Raw genomic sequence first — 21575 nt, forward strand, 5'->3', positions numbered from 1 at the left:
TTAATAATACACTTGTCCCTCACTTCGAGTTAAATAGAGTAATGGGAGAGGAGTCCTCTTCTCTGTCACCGGGTTTGGGACCTCCGCCTGCCTCCAGTGGGGAGCTGAATGCAGCCAATCACTGCTCTCTATGCAAACCCAGTCTGCCTGGGTTGTATCCATTGGCAGCGAGTTACGTTCATGGTGAGCATTCTCTTCTCCCTTCTTTTGGTACCCAATTCTCAGCCACCTCATTTGCCAGCTATCCCAAGAAGACACTGCTCTCATCCCATGAGCCATCATCGTTTGTTATATTAGCTAAGGGCAGCCTAAGTGCAATAGATCCCGGTCAGGGTTACGTATAACTAGCACATTATTACTTCCTGAAAGACCTGTAAAACAATGGATATAACGTGTAGTGGTGCAGCTGGGAGGATTCCGAACCAAATAGCCCAGGTTCAGGAACCTATCCTGGTGCCCATCAAACCTGTGGCAGAGATGCCCAGCCAGTCCTTGCAAGGAGGTGAACAATAACACTTCCTAAAAGACAATACCAAGGATGTGCTGCCCACATTTTTACAAGCCCTTCCCGTGTTTCTGTCTAAATTCTCCCTAAGGGCTTAACTTCTGACATCTTCTGTGTGAATCAGTCCTCAGTGGTAAACAGAATTTTATTTACTGAACAAGGAAACACCGAGGACCTAGTCTTCATTAGAATGTTACTGCCTCAGATTAATGCTTCATTGAATTTCTCTTTTTTCTTTTGTTTGCAAGTCCTCTCCTCCTCTAGCACAATGATCACTCTAAAGAAGAAAATGTACTCAGTACAGTTCTCCCATCATTGATATTCTATGTTTGTTTCCTAAGCAAAGAACTTGTCACTAGGAATTCGTTTGCATCCTGGGCACTGCTTTGCAGACTCTTAATTCTGTGATTCAAATAAAACTTGAAAATACGATCTCAGTGACATGATGTCAAAAGAAACGTGTTGACATAGTGCTGATACAGAGAGCTTTCTGTGACTAGAAATCATGTCTGTGCTTTGAGGAAAACAAAACGAGTCATAGCCGTTGGAATGCATTTTTACAAAAGACTCTTTGCAGGGAGCAGAGGCCAATTCTGCTGGCCTGTGTCTCCTTCCCTCTTCCCGTCCGTCCAGCCCATGCTCCTTCAAGTGTGAAGTCCCTGTCTGATCATACGTCCTGCTTAAACCTCTTCACCGTCTTTCCAACGTGTACAGACTCGTGAACAAGCTCCTGTCATGGGATCTGCCCTCTATCTTTCTCTCCAGGCTCAAGCTTCCCCGTAACACCTGTCGTTCCAACAAACCCAAACTATTTTCCTTTCCCCCCTCACACTGTGTTCTTTCCCATGTCTGTGCTTAATTCCTGCTGTTTTCCTCTCTCAGATCTTCCTTTTGGACCTGGAGACCCCTTCACCTCTACCATTTATTGGGTGTTCTACCTCATGCAAATTACTGAAGCTTCACCGGGCCTTGATTTCCTCATTTGGAAAATGGGAGCATAAGAGCAGCATTGTGGGGTTAATGACACCACATTTGTGGAGTCCTTTAGCGTCTGCCCCAGAGATGTTGGCTTTATTTTGTAGTTATTATTATTGTCACCATCCTTCAAAATTTAACTCAGTTTTCTCCTCTGCTGAGAAGATTTCCCTTCCCTCCTTATCCCAGAGACTGAGCGAATTACTGCCCTGTACTGTGCACTTACTTCTTTATTGCCCTTTTTATATCTTTTTCTTATCATTTATGTGGTTCATGATTTGTTATAATGTTGCTGGGCAATGAAGTTGTTAGTGTGGAAAAATAAGCACGAGGTGCTTCAAGGAGGGCTTGTAACTCATATTTTATGGACCTCCTGCAACAGTGTGTTCAGGATATGATCGTTAATAATAGGTGAATAAATGGGGTGTTCTTTATTTCCTGGGCTTTATAGCTTTGTAGACCTCCAGTTAATGGGTTCTTACTATATGCCAGGAATGACATTAAATATTACACTCATCATATTTAGTCTTCACTATGATCAAATGTGGAAGATCTTCTTATCATTCCCATTTTACACATGTGGAAACGGAGGGCCTGGAGTGAGTAATAGACCAGTACTCCCAAAGCCTGAACCCTTAGCTTAGGAAAGTTCTGCTCTGATCTGTAAGGTGTCCTTTGCCTCTGGGCCTCTTTAGTGTGTACATGTATTTAACCCACTTACATTTCTAATTCCCCTCCAGGTACTCCTTCCAAGATGAGGAAGACATGTTCATGGTGGTGGACCTGCTGCTGGGCGGGGACCTGCGTTATCACCTGCAGCAGAATGTCCGCTTCCAGGAAGACACTGTGAAGCTCTTCATCTGTGAGCTGGCCATGGCCCTGGACTACCTGCAGAGCCAGCGCATCATTCACAGGTGAGTCAAGTCCAAGGGGACAGCCTTGGTCTGAATGCACAGGAGGGAATGCACAACCTGAAGCATTCAACAGGTCCTTGTTGAACGTGACATCTAATTCTTACTTAATTCTTACAACATCCCTGGAGGTAGGTGTATTGTCCCCATTTTTCAGATTTAAAAAAACCAAAAACTGAGCACATTGAGCTTAGTCTGCCCAAGGTCACAGTTTGTAAACAATAAGACTAGAATTAGCGAGTGTTGGTGCTGCTTATAACTAAGCCTAGACAAAGAGAAGAAAAGGTGACATATAGGAGCTTAATAAATATAAATTAATTAATCGAAAGAGAAATGGAGGAAGTGCATGAAGGGAAAGAAATAGAATGGGTAGGAGTAAAATTCTTTGGGGAGAACATTTGAGTCCTAACATCTGCCTGTCATCTACCCTATTGTGAGGGCAAGCTGCAGACAGAAGTTAGCAAAAGCAATGTATCTCCTTCACTTGGGGCATTTGTGCTAAAGGCAAACAAATAACACAAGTAGCTATAAACCCAAACAGACAACAGAGAGAAGAGGATGCTTTATGTTTATATAGGAGATCGTAGTTTTTAATGGCAAGTTCCTATATAATATCTCACTTGATCTCTGTAATAAGTGATAAGTGAGCTGAGCAGGTATAGTTAGACCAGTATTAAATATGAGATTTTGTGACCTGGAGGCATTAAAGTATCATCTAGGTTACTTATAAGAAGTTTGAACCTAATCACCATCAAAGCAGCTACTATTTACCTGGCTTTCTATATGCCAGGTACTGCTAGGGACTTTCGTATATTATCCTGTTAAATTCTCAAAACTCAAAGAGGACGCCACATTTCATTACAGTATTCCCATTATACAGATGAGAAAAGTGTGGCTCAAAGATTTGCCAAGGAGAGACCATGACAACTGGCATTGCTGGGATTCAAACCTCTCTATCTCTCCGATCCTAAAGTCAGAGCTCTGTCTACTATACTACCTTGCATTAATTACACATATGAAATATATACATTAATTAATTATGCATTGTTAAATGAACAACCAACATGTGACTCTGCCACTGTCATCTCTAATCCTTGAAGAATCTGCTGAGTTTTTAAGTTTAATTATGTCTCATTTACTGAAAATTTGTCTAGATAAAATTTTTGCCCACCACTAGTTGACATTTATCTAGAATTTATCAGGACTAGTACAGGGCCTGTGGTTGAAGATGTAACATCGTAATTTATAGATTCTCCATGCAAGCACTGTGGACCAATCCTTTTTTTTTTTCTCTCTCTCTTTTTGGCCTTGGCGCTTACATAATTATTATTTAATTTTCTATCTTTGGAAGGGCCCATTTGCATTGGAAACGTGCTCTTCAGGCAATGGATAAATGGAAAGCAGACCAGTTAATCATGTATGATCTCGGAAGTAAATTTACACACCCGGTGTTTTTGTCAATAACTGAGAATCCTGTTGACAAGCGATCTTTCTCCCATACTGGCTTTCTGCTACCTCCCGCCTAGTTCTTTCCAAGGAGAAACTTTTCATATTTGTAGGCTATAGAGTCCCTGTCAGGGTCTTCATGCTCACTCATCCTCCCCCAAATTGCCAACCCACAGTCTGTTTGGGGTGCTGACATTGCAGATCTCAGGCAGAAGCCAGGGACTATGAAAAGCCAACATCACCAGAGGCCACCTTGTAACTTTCTCCCTTCTCTGTTTGAATCTGAGTTCTGTGGCTTCTTTCTCTGAGCTTCATTTTCTCAGTCATCACAAGTCAAGATGCTCTGAGCATTTTTGCCATGTGCTTAGAACCATGTTCCAAGAAGAATACAGGAGAAAAACGAAACAGAAAACTTGATACAATTTTCACCCCCAAGGAACATAACCATACCAAATAGCATTGTTTTCTGTCCTTGTCTCCCTCACTCTCTTTTGCTCCTATCACGGTTTTGCCACTTGAATAAGAAACCAAGGACTAAGTTTCTGCTCCTTGCCCTTTACACACTCACAATTACTACTTAGTGCCCATCTTCAGAGGGCCTCTTTGTACTGAAATGTCTCCTCCTCGTGGCAGATGAATGGAAGGCAAACACCATGACATTATGAATGCTAGGTTAAAATGAGATAGCATCCTAGGACAGGAATAAAGATGCAGATGTAGAGAATGGACTTGAGGACACGGGGAGGGGGAAGGGTAAGCTGGGACGAAATAAGAGAGTGGCATGGACATATATACACTACCAAATGTAAAACAGATAGCTAGTGGGAAGCAGCCGCATAGCACAAGGAGATCAGCTCGGTGCTTTGTGACCACCTAGAGGGGTGGGAGGGAGACGCGCAAGAAGGAGGGGATATGGGGATATATGTATACGTATAGCTGATTCACTTTGTTATACAGCAGGAACTGACACAACATTGTAAAGCAATTATACTCCAATAAAGATGTTAAAAAAAAAACACAAAAAACAATCCAGATGTATTTCTACTGCCCATATGTCCTACCTTGCCTCCCCATGCGTTATATTTTATAGTCAATCGTAACATTTTTTACCTCTCCTGAGGAGTTGTGATGTTTTGGGTATGTAATTACCTAATGTCTGTGTGCTGTGCTAAATTGTAAACTCCATGAGTTGGGGCCATGCATGTTGTGCTTCTCACTGTGTAACCAGTGTGTGACAAAAATCTGAAGGAATGAACACTGCCCAAACCACACGGATGACAGATTGACTAAAAGCCCAGCTTTACAGATAACAAAGACGAAATTAAACTAGAAGGCATTAAAGCCATAAATTTCAGAGCTACCTTGGTCTTCACATTGGGTAATCATGTAATTTATCATCCAAACCAGGGTACTCCTGACAATGAAAGGAGTTGTGTTAATAATTATGCTGGGACAACAGGCAAAACCCCTAAGTGTTTCGGAAAAATCAGAACACATATCAACCTCATTAGGGCTTTTCAAGACAGTCATGACCAAATAGGCATTTTAATTGTGAGGGAGCTCTAATAACCAGGACTTTCTGCCTTCAGACTAGTAGATATCAATGTGAAGTGATTTCCATTTGAAGTGGTATCAAATGGCTTAAAAGACATGTACATGGTGAAGTAAGCAGTGTCCCTTTGTCTACGGCATTTAGAGGATAATAGTGGCGGCACTCTGAAGCCAGCTTCAGGGCTCCTGGGGCAGAGTTAAAAGCGTGAAGAGCAACATAGAAGAAGAGATAGAGGCTTCTGAGTACTGTAATTCTCTTTCTAAATCTCTTTCTTCAAAAGAATGTGAAGAATTCATGCTGTATTTGATGGAATCTAAGATAACAAAACATCTTTCAGCTACTTAGAGGATTGGATTTAAGACACAACCTGAGTTCCAAAGTATTAACATGTGAATAAAAAAAAAAGGACAAAATACAGATTTCCCAGGCAAGGAAAAATCATTTGCATGAAAGTGCAGATGTAAAATATGTGACTTCCAGGGCTTCCCTGGTGGCGCAGTGGTTGAGAGTCCGCCTGCCGATGCAGGGGACACAGGTTCGTGCCCCGGTCTGGGAAGATCCCACATGCCGCGGAGCGGCTGGGCCCGTGAGCCATGGCCGCTGGGCCTGCGCGTCTGGAGCCTGTGCTTCGCAACGGGAGAGGCCACAACAGTGAGAGGCCCACGTACCGAAAAAAAAAAAAAAAAAAAAAAAAAAAAAAAAATACCATTTGAGTGAATGTTTGTTTTTCTGTCTTTCTAAGAATTATCTCACTCTAGTGAAGTTATAACTTACTGCTTTCTAAATTCCTACAGGAATAAGATAAAAATCTAATTAGGCCACTGGTATCAATGATGGCAGTGCAACAGAGTGGGCTGCAAAAGTTCATCTCCATCTCCAACTGATTACAGATACGCTGAAGTAGGAATAAAAGAAAATTCATGATTGTCAAAAAAAGAATAGGATGCTATTTTTATTAATCACCTTTGTCTTCTCTGCTATAATCATAGAAACCGTTAACTGACACCCAGTCCATCTCGGAGCCTCCACATAAAATACACAAAGGAATTAGTTCTCGCACATCCCCTCTTGGACTGAAGTAGCTGCTTGCCGGGTGTTTATATCATTCTTCTGGAAATCAGCATTTTGACGGTGAAGATAAAAACTTAGGGATATGCTTCTTTCATAAATATTCATTCAAGAACTGTTTCTTGAGTATCTGTTTGCCGGACAATGTTCTCGGTGCTGACCTTCAATTCTGAAAGGACGGACAACTTCCCCGTCATCCAGAGTTGATAATACAGCGTGAAAGGGAGTCAAGTAAACAATTCAACACTCGTACGAGAAAGGTGTTTAAATTCTGTGGCATTTACTACAAAGGAAATAAGCAGTTATGTGTGTATCCTGTGCCACCCACACACGTCACTCACACTCAGGGCAGCTTCACAGTGGTCTTGATCCTACTTTTAGTGGTAGCCCCTGGCTCACAATATTCCTTATAAGAAGTGGTCTCTCCCTCCTAAACTGAGGCCCTACTCCTCACTCCTGTTCTAATCTCTAATCTAATCTCTAGTCTAATCCAGAGCGGTTGCTAAATACATCAGTGACTGAACAAATGAATGAGGACAGAATATACACGTGCTCCTTGGGTGGACGTGGAAGGTAAAGGTTGCTGTGGATAAAGTTGTCTTCAGCATCTTTTTAATTTATTCCCGCTGTGTGTCTACAGTGTGTGGGGCTCCATGCTGCCTTTCCTCCATGCTGTGTTAGTTGTTATGCCATGTAACGAAACCACCACAGATGTAGTGACTTAAAATAACACACGTTGATTATCTCACAGTTTCTTTTTTTTTTTTACATCTTTATTGGAGTATAATTGCTTTACAATGGTGTGTTAGTTTCTGCTTGATAACAAAGTGAATGAGTTATACATACACATATGTTCCCGTAACTCTTCCCTCTTGCGTCTCCCTCCCTCCCACCCTCCCTATCCCACCTCACAGTTTCTTTGGGCCAGGAGTCTGGACACATCTTAGCTGGGTTCTCAGAAACGCTGTAATCAAGGTGTTGGCCAGAACTGGGTTCTCTTTTGGAGGCTGGACTGGGCAAGGGTCCACTTCCAAGTTCAGTAGGGATGTTGGCAGAATTCATTGCCTCATGACTATAGGACTCTGCTTGTTTCCTCAAACTCAGTGAGGAGACCAAGACTCCAGAGTGAGTCTGCTAGCAAGACAGGGTATATATCATTGAATAAAATTATGTAACACAATCACTCACAAAGAAGAGCGACCTCCCATCACCCTCGCTGTATAATGTCAGTTAGAAGCAAATCATACAATCAGCCCACACTCAAGGGCTGAGGATGACACAAGACATGAACAGGAGGAGGTGGGGAACATGGGGGGCACCATAGAGTCTGTCTACCATACTTCCTCTAAACAAGTTTTCCTATGCCTGACTCCGACATCAATATCCTCTATGACCGTAAACATAATCCTGAACATCCTTGTCAAGGAAGCAATGAGGTGGTTTGGTCAGATGAACAGGAATGGTTCTTTCATACCTAAGAGTCTAGGGTGATTCCCCTCAGCCCTGATAGGATGACGCTCTTCAAAGTATAACCTCTTTGACTTTCTGCTCTCTACCACGCACCTATTTCTCCCCAGCAATGCCCCATGACCGAAATGAACTGTCAAAGGGCATGTAACAGTGGGGTGGTATAGTCAGCCTTTAACACATTTAATAATCAAGACCTTTTTGCAATTCAGTTGTGAGCCAAAATTCTTTGTTTTAACGAAGGTCTTGAGTTTGTTACAGGCAGAGATCTTCGAGGCTGAGATTTCATCTTTTTGTCTGACTCATACACACTGCAGCATCTTGGAAAACACATTTTATTTTCTTGGGATGATCATTCATAGGGAAAAAATAAGATCTTTCTGCAGCTAATCATTTTAGTCAATGATCATTGAGTGACAGATGAGCTTCTGATGAATGAACTTGTCAACACAGTGACACCCCAGGTTTCTGCAGCCTGTGGAAATGAGTCATCTGGAGAGATGCTTTTCTAATTCCTGGAGGTGTTTACTCCCCTCTGCTCACCATTTAAATTATACTACAAATACCTATCTCATTTTCTTAATGGCTTAAGAAGAGCTGTCATTCATTGTGCATATACCAAGAACTAGGCACTGTGCTAACAAGCGTTTTGCACACACTGCCTAGTCTGATAGTCAGCAATACTGTGACAGGGTTAAGTGACTTGCCCAGTACCATACAGTTGGTATACTAAGGCCACATTCAAAAGTAGGATGAACTGATTCAAAGATCCTACTCTTAATATAGGCTCTTTTAGTTTCATTCTTATGAACATAATAGACTTCTTCAAGATCAGATGAGCTATTTAGTGTTATTTACCCAACAGCAACGAACATTAGTTTAGATACACATTTTTAGTTGGTATGTGTTATGGGTTAAATTTTGTGCCCCCCCACCCAAAAGGTATGTTGAAGTCCTAATCCCCAGTAACTCAGAATGTGGCCTTATTAGGAAATAAGGTCTTTACAGAGGTCATCAAGTAAAAATGAGTTTATGAGGGTGGGTCCTAACCCAATATAACGGGGATTCTTACCAAAAGAGGGAATGTGGACATAGAGATAGATATAAACAGAAGGAAGATGATGTGAAGAGACACAGGGAGAACTCTGTGTGAAGACGAAGGATTGGAGTGATGTGTCTATAAGCCGAGGAAGGCTAAAGTTTGCCAGCAAACCAACACAAGCTAGGAAGAAGCAAGGAAAACCCCTCACCTACAGGTTTCAGAAGGAGGAGGGCCTTGATGACACCTTGATTTTAGACTTTTAGCCTCCAGAACCATGAAACAGTATATTTCTGTTTTTTTAAGCCACCTAGTTTGAGGTACTTTGTTACAGCAGCCCTGGCAAATGAATACAGTAAGTTTTCATCGTTTTTTTAGGTGCTGAAATTTCAATCTTTGCTTCTCTAACACGTACTACTCAGAGCAGCTTCTACTTCACTCCTGATACGCTACTTCAAATATATTATGGGATGGAAGACCAGAACAAAACTTGTTAGAATTGTTTATAAAACTACAGTAACCCGAGAGAGAGTTCACTAAGTCAAATCCATTAGCTTTAGTAGGTGGTAAGCTATTTTATGTTGCCCAGACACTGTCTCTACTTACTTTCATATTTCAGATTTGGTGAGATATTTCAGATACCTCTGGCTTTTTCATAACGTTTCTCTAGTCCAAGGAGTTTTGTTTTGTGCTTACATATCTCTAAGGGAAGTGAAATCTTTTCCAATTTACCAAAGCAGCATGTCCAGGATGATGAAATTAAAAGTCTAAAAATACTTATAGATGATCTGATTACTTGTATTGTCCATGCTCCAAGTGATGCTGTCTTTCTTCCTCCCAGTGTATTTTTTTTTTTTTTTTTTTTTTTTTTTTAGCGGTAAGTGGGCCTCTCACTGCTGCGGCCTCTCCCATTGCGGAGCACAGGTTCCGGACACACAGGCTCAGCGGCCATGGCTCACGGGCCCAGCCGCTCCGCGGCATGTGGGATCTTCCCGGACCGGGGCACGAACCCACGTCCCCCACATCGGCAGGTGGACTCTCAACCACTGTGCCACCAGGGAAGCCCCCTCCCAGTGTATTGTTAATATTTTCTGTTTATTGCAGTGGGATAATAGATTTTGGCTTCCGACTGCCATTTTCTGTGGAGTGGTTGAGAAAATGCCCTTGCTTGTTGTTTTGGTAAATCTTCTCTTCAGAAGCTCACCAGCCCTTGCGAATGTTTTCTCTTCCTAACTCCCATGGCAGAAGGGCCACTTGAGCCTCAAAAACAAAACGGCAGTGCAGTAATGAGGGTATTAGGTTGGTACGTTCTATTCAGCACCTGCTCCCAAGCTACCGAATAATGAATGAGCATGAATTACACATTGTGAAAACAGGAGGCTCTGCCTGCTTTGTATTGTGCGTCAGGCAGTTCCGAAAGGAGCTTTGAAACTGTGCTTCTCACACGAGGGCACCCATTTGTGAAAACCCACGTGAACAAGGCAAAGAGCTGCTCGTTTACAGGTTAACATTTAACTCGCCTGGTGCTGAGCTTTTAATAGTTTCTATAAGGTCAAGAGTTTCGTTAATATGCAACCTGTAACTTAGTCCAAATTAAATTTTACTTTGCCTAGCCTACATTTTAGTACAAAGCTGACGCTTCATTCTTTCAGGTTTAGTCATTTAACAGGTAGTATTGATGACTTATTTATGTGCCGGGCACACAGCTCTTGAATGGAGGTTTTTCTTGCTTCATTAACAACTTTGTTTATTCACATGTATATTTTTAAAATTTTGTATTGAAGTATAGTTGATTTACAACGTTGTGTTAATTTCAGGTATACATCAAAGTGACTCAGTTTATATATATATACGTATATATGTGTATATGTGTGTGTATATATATACATATATATATATAAATCTATTCTTTTTCAGATTCTTTTCCATTGTAGGTTATTACAAAATACTGAGTATAGTTCCCTGTGCTATACAGTAGGTCCTTCTTGGTTATCTATTTTATATATAGTAGTGTGTATATGTTAATCCTAAACTCCTAATTTATCCCTTCCCCCCTCCACTTTGGTAATCATCAGTTTGTTTTCTACATCTGTGACTCTATTGCTGTTTTGTAAATAAGTTCATTTGTAACATTTTTTTAGATTCCACATATAAGCAATGTCATATGATATTTGACTTTCTCTGTCTGACTTACTTCACTTAGTATGAAGAGTTTTTGAAGAATAAAAACATGGTTTCTGTCCCTTTAAAGCTTACAGTTTGGTTGAGGAGATGGACAATGAATATAATACAGAAACATAAACAATGAACAAATACATAAATAATCATGTTAGTTACAGAGTCTGTTGAGTGCTTTATGGGAAATAAACAAGGATCTAAGAAAAAGAGTACAGAGTTGGGGGTGAGGGTCATTGCTCTCAAAGAAGCCTCGCCAGTAGGTGGCATTTGAGCCAAGCCTTGCAGGACAAGCAGCTCTAAGGTGGAAGTTTGTTAGGTGTCCTGGAGCAGAACAGAGGCCTCTGTGGTTGGAACATGTGAGAAAGGGGGGGCGTGGTTCAAGAAGCCACAGGAGAGGTGAGCCGAAATCAGGTTGTCTTACCATGCTCTCACAAAGGCTCTAGTTCAAACTTATTTCTTATTTGTGCTTTAATGAAAATACAGAGCCAGTCAGGAAAGGGGACATATTTGAATTTGTAATCAGTTTGGAGATAAGGATAGAACATTCACAGTGGGTGGTAGGAAAATAAGGATGGAAATCATAGAGAATGGGATCCACGAGCTATTCTAGATACTAGGGCAAAAAAGAGCCTGGAGATTATTAGTTCACCTTGCTCCCTCTGTAGGTAAGGGATTGGCATACTTTATCTGTAAAAGGCTAGATAGCAAATGTTTTAGACTTTGTAGGCTATAGGGTCTGTCACAACTCATTGACTTTGCCATTGTAGAGTGAAGGCGTCCAGATAATATGTAAGCAAATGAACATGATTGTGTTGCAATAAAACCTTATTACAGACACTGAAATCTGAATTTCACATGATTTTTTATGTGTCATAAGATAGTATTCTTTTTTATTTTTCAACTATTTAGAAATGTAGGATCCCTTCTTAGCTCATAGCCATACAAAAACAGATGATGTGCTACATTTGGCCCATGGGCCATAGTTTGTCAACCCCGGTACAGATGCTAAAACTGTGGCCCAGAGAAGCAAGTGATATGCCCAAGGTCACAAGGCAAATCAGAGAGATGGCTAAGATAAGAAATCATGTGTTCTAGCTATTAGGCTGGTACTTAAAAGAAAAAAAATATAGTGTCTTCATTGATAAAAGTAATGAGAAGATATTATGTAATATCTTATAATAAGACTTTTATGTAATACTTTGGTTCAAATCGATAAAGATGGCATGTTTATTTTAGAAATTTGTGGGGGAATATAGAAAAGTATTGCAGAAAATAAAAACCCAGTGGTAATGTAATGTGGTTTATTTCTAGCCTTATTTGGTTGAGCATTAAATATATACTGATAATCTTTTATAGAATTATCACTATATGTATAGGAATATGCAAATATATACATATGGTCATATCCTTTGTAAACAGAATAATATGAAGATATTTTATATGCTCAAATCATGTAGCTGTCCACCATGATATTCATATGCCCATAGCAAGGCTATTTGCAAGGTGTCCATCATAAGCAGTGACTGATGGTGTTAGAATTATATGATGGCTCTTCCACTTACAAGAGAGGCAACTGTGGGCAAGTTACTTAGCATCTCTGACCCTCATTTGCTATATCAGTAAAATGAAGAAACCTATACATAATTTACAGGGCTGTGGTGGAGATAAATTCTAACGTATGCACAACACCTACATAGAAAGTGTTCAATAAATTTATAGCTATTGATTAATATTGATGCACTATATCCATTTGCTTCCATTACCTTCCTTGCACTAAACTATGGGGAAAACATACTGTTCCTTCTCATACTCTAGAATACATCATCACCAAAATTACACATTTATCTTATAATACAACCATTAAGAAAACACAATATTCTCGTTTGAAAGCAGAGTATGACATAGTAGACAGGGTAAGGGGCTTTGGACTAGTCAGATCAGGGCTCAGTTTGGGGCTTCATCCACTTATTAGCTGTATGACTTTAGGAAAATTAATAATCCCTGAGATCTATTTCTCTAATTTGTGAAGTAGATTTAATAATGTCATATATATTAAAGCAGGAAAAATATGACAAGCCTTTATTACATTGCTCAGAAAATCAGGGATGGCTAATAAAGGGAAGCCACACTATTTTCCTGCCAGTTGGAAAACAACTATGGGCTATTACAGAAACTTGGGATGTTAGAGTGAAGGTTAACGTAGAGATCAAGTCCTACCTGCATCCAAAGGCAGAATTTCTTCCACAACCTCTCCAACAAGGAATTGTCTTCCTAGCTTGTAAACACTTCAGAGGTGAGATACTCATGACCACGTAAGGTAGATGATTTCATTTTTAGACATGCTGAATTTTTAGAAAGTTCTTCCTTCTGTGGACTCACAATCAGCCTTGTGGTTCCCCTGCTGCCCATTGGAGCTGAACTAAGTAAGGTGTCAAGTCAGACAGGGCTTCTATTCGTCGTCACCCACTCGTAATCTTACTGGTAATTTATCTCTAGCCTCCAGGATTCCTTATGGTCGGTGCCCTGTTGTGATTAGTGTTTGTTCCTTGTTAAGTATTTTGAATATCACTCCTGATGTCAGGTAAACATGAACTGGAATCCTGACTCTTCTCATAATAGTGGAGGAAAATGCAGTAGTTCCTGGAATTAGCCCTCTGTGTGCCTCAGTGGTCCCATCTATGAAATAAGGGTAATAATTATACCTACTTCATAAGGTTGTTAGAGGATAATAGGGAATAAAGTATTCAAAGGGCTTATCCTCATCTCACTTGTTGCATTAAATGAGATCTATCATCATGAGTACATCACAATGGCTCCATGATAGTGGAAAACAACTATTCATCATTTATCGTCCTCAATTTAACACCAGTTTCTTGCCATCTAGCCCTTCCTACACTGACACTTCCTAATTACTTGTTCAATGTTTTCTGAAAGTCAGTTGAACAATTACTATGTGCCAGATACGAAACTAGAAGTTTTACATGCACCATCTCACTAAATCTTCACAACAGCTCTATAAAGCAGATACTATTGCTGTCCTCGATTTATAGATTCAGGGGGCCGAGTCTCAGAAACATATTACCAGACATGTTTCTAGTCTCAATAGAAAACTAACTCACATGAGACTAAACAATAAAGGGGATTTATTATTCTATGATACTTGCAAGTCCAGATGTACGCCAGACTTGTAGGCTATCTTGATCCAGCACATCAGCCTAGGACTCTATGCTAACTCCTTTAAATCCAATGAACCACACACCTGCTAAAAGCTTTCCCCAGGACAGCAAGGAAACTTCTTCCTCAGAAGCCCATAGCTTAACTCTTCTTCCTGCTTAATGGCTTAAATAAGCGTTACAGCCCATCCCAGAACCAATAACCAGGACTGTGGAGTGGCATAACTCTCACTAGCTTAGGCCTTAGTCACAGAACCGTCTCCTAAAGTCAAGCGTGGGATAGACTCCCCCAAACAAAGGGACTATAGCGTGTGTGTATATGTGTATGCGTGTGTGTGTGTGTGTGGCAGAGAGGTTAAATACCCAAATTAGAACTGAAATGATTACGAGAATAAAGAATGCATGTTAGGAGGGCAATCACAATGTACATTATACAAGGTTCTAACTTGCCCAAGGTCCCAGAACCGGCAAGTTCTCAGCTGAGATTTGAAACTGGGTCATCTAACTCCAGAGCCCCACTCTTAACATCTAGGTTCTAATGCTTCCCAAATAAACCTAGTAATGCCTGGGAAGGGATAGAAACATTTGTGATTACTAACTGTATTCTACACACACACACAAACACACCACACAGTACAATACAGTATAGCATATACAAGGCACACGTTTAGTCCATATACTGGTATATAAACATTCTGCCTCCAGAGACTACAAAATGGTTAAAACTCTCAAGTTTCTGGGATGGTGGAACATGGCCATACTTCTCAAGCTAGAATGTCTGTACTATTGTACTGCTGGGGATTCTCCTTCCTAGAACTACAGATTTATCCAGAGTAAGAAAGGTGGAATTTTACTTTTATATTAAAAGAGATATGGATATATTATAGAGTAGGGGGCAAAGTCTATATGATTTTCAAATATACCATAGAAATTATGAAAAAAATTAAACTTGCTGCAGACCAATTTCAACCACACCCCAGAACCCTGGGTATGTTAGGACATTCTCTCTCCTGAGAGAAAGTAAGATATGAAAGTTTGAGATATAAACTAAGATTGCACCTTGCAGTGTTTTTTTTTTCTGTTGTGGCTTCTCCCGTCGCGGAGCACAGGCTCCGGATACGCAGGTTCAGCGGCCATGGCTCACGGGCCCAGCCGCTCACGCAGCACGTGGGATCCTCCCGGAGCGGGGCACGAACCCATGTCCCCTGCATCGGCAGGCGGACTCTCAACCACTGCGCCACCAGGGAAGCCTGTACCTTGCAGTTTTGGGTTGTAATCCCAGTTCTGTCTGTTACTTAAAATCTTGAACCATCTCTGAGCTCCCCCTTCTTCATTTGCAAGAATGGGTGTAGGGCTTCCCTACACCCATTGAACAAACTGTGGGACAAGGCTTGAACAAACTGTGGGAAAGGCTGGGATTGAGTAACAACAAAAAGAAGTAGCCAGAAAGTAGCTAAGAGTGTAGATCTTAAAAGTTCTCATCACAAGAAAAATAAATTCGTAACTATGTGTGGTGATGGACGCTAACTAGACGTAGTGTGGTGATCATTTCAGAATATACACAAATATCGAATTATTATATTGCACACCTGAAACTGATATAATAGTCACTTATGTCTCAATTAAAAAAAAAGAAGCAGCATCCAGGTGGTAAGAAAGTTGGAGGATGATACCCGGCCCTTACTAATCCAGTCCTGGCATCTTTTCACTTCTGTTTCCTGTTCGAAATTACATGTTTTTGCTTACAATTTCCCATCACACTCTCACAGCCCCAAACCTCTCTTTTCTTAGCATGGGTCTGTTTATGTGACCAATAGCCTTCATGTAACACTGTAATTAATATATTATATGCACGATAAATACGATATTATAAAATAACATTATATAAATATATAAATAAAATATTATACGTATAATATTTTCCCCCTCTCAAGAACTTGGAGAGGACCCAATCCAGGAGAGCATTACGTGACAAAGAATTAAATCCAAACTGTGGACCTGTCAGAAAGCCGTGGGACACTGAAGAAGTTGAGTTTCATTAGGATACACTGATTTTCCTGTTCCCTCTTCTCACAATACCCCATATCAGATTGCAGGGTGAGCAACTTGATTCCAGGGTAGGCACAGTGAAGGGATGTAATTAGCCTATTAAGTTCTGCTAATGTCTCGTTAAAGTCATTCAGGTGAGAACAGCAGCTATATCAGTTCCGCCTCGGACCCTGCCACAGGGAGTGTTGCATTTCCACACTGCTGTTTGTAGTTCTTCCAGTAAGAATCAGCTGATTCAGCAGGACCTGGACTTTTCTGTTTCATCAAATCAAGATGCAATGAAGGATTTCTACAGAATGTGTGTGTTCCCAAAAGTGTACTTTACCGCTCTGCAAATGATGGGTTTTTTTCATTGCCAACAGTAAATACAGTGCATCTGGCATATGGAGGGTGTTTTGTTGTCGTTGTTCTTATTCTTTTGTTTTTGTTTTTCTCTTCTTAGGAGAAAAAGAAATACATGGCTTATTATTCCAGAAGTTTGAGAAGCCAAGGGACTAGATTTACTCATTTTTCTGACAAATATTTATTTAAACACTGACTTTGTTCTGGGCACTTTGATGAGCCTAGGAGCTACAGCACAGAAAAGATGTCCTTGCTCTGAGAACTTGGGGGGAAAACAAATAATGAACAAATAAAGAAGAAAATAGGTAATGATAGTGCTGTGCTGAAAATAAGATGAAGGTGAAGAGATGAGGATGGAGAGGGCTACTACTCTAGATTGGGTGGTCAAGAAAGAACTTGGAGGATGTGATATTTTAGCCAAGATCTGAATGACAAGAAGACACAAGCCACCTGAAGTTCTAGGGGGACAGGACTGCAGGCAGAGGGGACAACATGTGAAGGAGACCAAGAAGAACAGTGCAGTTGGAGCATGGTGTGTGGCAAAGAGAGTATGCTATGAGATGTAGCTCAGGGCTCCGCAGGACTAGAGCACCTACGGGTCACATAAGGCCGGGGTAAATGGTTCGGATTTTATTCCATGTGGGTTGGGAGCCAATGGAGTCATTAGGCAGGGAAGGTGTGTGTAATGAAAACCACCACCCTGGCTGCTATGTGGATAATGGATTGTCAGGGGACAAGAGGAGAAGCAAGAAGAACAAGGTATTATACTATTGCAGACTTCAGTATGATGATGGTGGTAGCGCTGGAGATGGTAATTCTAATGTGTGTCTATGAATAAGTATTCTTTCACTGTAGTAAAATATACATCACATAAAATTTATCATTTTAACCATTTTTAAGTGACAAAGTACATTAAGGACATTTATACTGTTGTGCAACCATCACTACCGTCCATCTCCAGAACTTTTTTGTCATCTCAAAATGAAACTCTATAAATATTAAACAATAAATCATCAATCCGTCTTTCCCCACAACCTTTGGGAACCTCTATTCTATTTTCTGTCTCTGTGAATTTGACTATTCTAAGGACCTCATATAAGTAGAATCATACAATAATTGCTCTTTTGGGCCTGGCATATTTCACTTAGCATAATGTCTTCAAGGTTCATCCGTGTTAGAGACTGTATCAGAATTTTATTCTTTTTTAAAGCTGAATAATATTCCATACGTATATACCACATTTATCTATACACCCAGCCATGGATACTCGGGTGGTTTCCACCTCGTGGCTATTGTGAATAGTGCTGCCACGGGTGTACAAATATCTGTTCAAGTACCTGCTTTCACTTCTTTGGGGTATATATACCCAGAAGTAGAATTACTAGATCAAGTCTTAATTTCATGGGTTTTTTTGGTGTTTGTGTGGGATTTGGTGGATATCAAAGGTTCTCTTTAGGACATATTATATTTATATTTATCATGGCTGCTAAACATACAGATGGAAACATCAGGCAGGAAGTTTTACATATTTTTAGTCTAGAATCCCTGCGTCGGGTGATAAAAGGTATATGATAGAAGGTCATGCTGCCCGGTGGATAGGCTGTCGTGATGACAAAGGAATGATTAAGGAAATGGGAGTGAGGAAACAGTTGGGGTGCATGTTGTTTTCAGCTCCCCAGGTGATCCTAGATACACCCAGATTTGGTAACTACCCAGTTAAACCATCTTATAGATTGCCTTAAATGAAGAAAACCATTTAGGATTATTGGAGAAGACAGAAAATATAAGAAGTGGTGCTTAAATTCTGAACTAGAAAATCTCAACTTGTTCTAGCAGGAATTTTAATACAGCACCTGGGTTTATTTTCATTTCCTTTCTCCTACTGCATGAATAAACAATCTTATCACACTGCCATTCACCCTGTAGTGACTTAGAGGTTACCTCATCACTTTTTAGAGAAATATGTACTTAGAATCTATGCTTATATACTTTATTTTTCTGTTAAAAGTCCACTTTTTCTTTTATATTTTTCTTAGATTTTCCTCATAGTCTTTCTCTGAATTTAGTAATAAACATGCCTCTTTACCACTTTAAACCCCTTTGGCATGGTTCCTTTTGAACCTTTCTTACCCTCCCCATCCCTGAGGGAACTATGTCTCATCTATCTTTATATTTCTCATATCCTAACACAGTGACTTATCAAAGTAGATAAATGTTTGATAAATAAATGAATATAAGATTGAAGTAGGACATATCACCTTAAACTATGACCTCTCTGATCTCCATATTATTCTTTAAGCTGCAAGGAAGTTTCTGGGGAAAGTAGTGGATATCACGAAGTGTGGCTATAACAAATTTAAAAAATTGCACCTAGGGATTTAATAGAAAGCCCATAAAGTGCCAAACCCACGGCAATTCATTTCTCCTAGCAAGCCCTCATAAATTCAGGCCACGAAATCATTGTGCTCATCTTGCCACACCCAAGTCTCTCCCTTCCTGGCAGGGCTCCTCAGGGCCTCCTCCTCTCCTGGCAGACACTACCTGATGCTCACTGGTACAGGTCTGAAAGAGGTGGCAAGAGCCTAATGGCTAGTTTACCTCGAGCTTTAAACTGCAGAGTGTTCAATGGTGCACTGGAGTGCTCTGGTATATCCTGGTTTATGTATTAATCAAGAAACCATCCCCGCCATCAAGGAGTTCATGATCCAGTTGGAGAAAAAATGAATAGAAGTGTGATAAATGTTGTGATGGGATAAGCATACCATGCAGAGCACACAGGAGGGGCCATTGACTCAGAACTGGAAAATCAGGGAAGGCTTCCTGTAGGAAGTGGCATCTGAGCTAAGAGGTGAGGGATGAATCTGCATTTTCTGGGTGCAGTGGTTCAGGGCTCTGATTCAGGCAAAGGAACGGCAGAAGGTGAGGAGATGCAGGGAGCTTTTAGGGGACTCCATGCCCTCCATGTGGCTGGCACAGGAGCCAGATTATGAAAGGGCCTTTAATCCATATGAGTGAATTTAGACTTGATAATTTTTGGAATGATGAAATCCATCAAAGGGGTTAGGGTGGAGTCTGCAACACTGAGAGTTTAGCCAGGGAAACATGCAATTTGAAACCCCCTTGCACTCTATGTTTTTAGCAAATTATACCCTGAACCAGAGAAAAATTTGCCACAGCTACAAATGACCGCTTATGAATCCAGAGCTAATTTTAAGAACCTAATAAACTAAACGAGAAGATATTCAAAGCTCATGAAAGTACCCATGCACCTGCCTGTTGGGTGGGGCATATACTTGGTTCTATGTGTAGCTAAGAGGCTTGTTATTCATTAATATTTTCAAAAGAGGACTCTGACAGTCTCGGTCTGTCACAGACTAAAGTCACCTTATTCTAGTGACATAAAAGCCACTTGACTAGGCTGAAAATGTGTTCCCAAACCTGGTGCAGAATTTCTTCCCTAATGGCTTCTGTGAATTTGGGTTTAAGGGCTTTAATGGTACATCAGGGAAGGGCAGTAAAAACCGGAGTGTGGAAGAGTGAGGGCTGCTCCGAACTACAGAGCTGTGCTCTCATTGAGGAACACTGCTTACAATAATATTTGTTTCTTGAGGACTTCTGAAACTCTACAGGCCATTCCTCTAAGTACTTACCATCAAACCTCTAAGTATTTACCATCAAACTACTGCCTTCGTTGGAAGAGGATGGATTATGTTCCCTTCTATGGATTTAAGGATCTCACCAATGCATAGAAAACTGGTCCAAATCCTTTAGTTAACAATCCCAGGAGTAATACTTATTAAGCAACTAGAGGCATTATAGCATCATCCTAAAAAAGATTCTAATCTCCGCAAGTTTAAAATGTAATCACTTTATAGATCATTTTGTTTCTCTTTTTTATAGTCTTTAAGTTCTAGAGTTACACAGGCAACAATGATGATTAGTACTACTACCTTATGACAATTTAAATGCTGTATGATCACACACTACTATATGTAAGATAGATAACCAACAAGGACCTACTATATATAGCACAGGGAACTCTACTCAATATTCTGTGGTAACCTATATGAGAAAAGAATCTGAAAAAGAATGAATATATGTATATGTAGAAATAAATCACTTTGCAGTACACCTGAAACTAACAAACATTGTAAATCAACTACACTTCAATAAAATTTAAAAAATAAAAATAAAAATTATACATAAAATTTAAATAAATAAATAAATGCCGGATGATCTATGGAGCAATACTGACACACTTGGATATAATACGCTGTAGAAATTAAGAGTCTGAGCTTTTAGGGACTTCCCTGGTGGCACAGTGGATAGAACTCCATGCTCCCAATTCAGGGTGCCCGGGTTCGATCCCTGGTCGGGAAGCTAGATCCCACATGCATGCCGCAACTTAGAGTTCGCATGCCACAACTAACGAGCTCACCTGCTGCAACTAAGACCCCGTGCAACCAAATAAATAAATAAATATTAAAAAAAAAAAAAGAGTCTGAGCTTTTGAGTGAGAGAGACCCAGGTCCAGAGCCCTGTTTTTCTGTTTATTAGCTCTGTAACCTTGGGTTAAGTTACTTAACCTCTTTAAGCCTCAGTTCCAACCTAGAAATTGGGGGTATTAATGGTAACGATCTCAATTCACTGTGAGAATTGAATGAGATTGTGAGTGATGAAGGGCTAGTATATTCATTCCTAGCTAGCATTCTTAAGCAGTTCACCTTTACCCTTTAGTTGTTTCTTTGTTTTATTATGAGCAACTTTCTCCTTTCTTTTTACTCCCCTAGGGATATGAAGCCTGACAATATTTTGCTTGATGAACATGGTAAGTAAATGATTTGTTTGCAATCAACCACATAACATGCAT

General features: G+C 40.3%; 1 protein-coding gene across 1 annotated transcript in view; it reads left to right on the forward strand.

Annotated features, from left to right (window-relative positions):
- Positions 1 to 21575, forward strand: part of STK32A (serine/threonine kinase 32A) — a 120155-nt gene that overhangs the window by 64944 nt on the left and 33636 nt on the right. Inside the window, exons 5-6 of the mRNA XM_019924654.3 lie at positions 2221 to 2394; positions 21496 to 21533. Coding sequence (XP_019780213.1) covers positions 2221 to 2394; positions 21496 to 21533 — 212 coding nt within the window. The remainder of the gene's footprint in view (positions 1 to 2220; positions 2395 to 21495; positions 21534 to 21575) is intronic.

The sequence above is a fragment of the Tursiops truncatus genome, chromosome 3, assembly GCF_011762595.2.
Source record: "Tursiops truncatus isolate mTurTru1 chromosome 3, mTurTru1.mat.Y, whole genome shotgun sequence".
Classification (NCBI taxonomy): Eukaryota; Metazoa; Chordata; class Mammalia; order Artiodactyla; family Delphinidae; genus Tursiops; species Tursiops truncatus.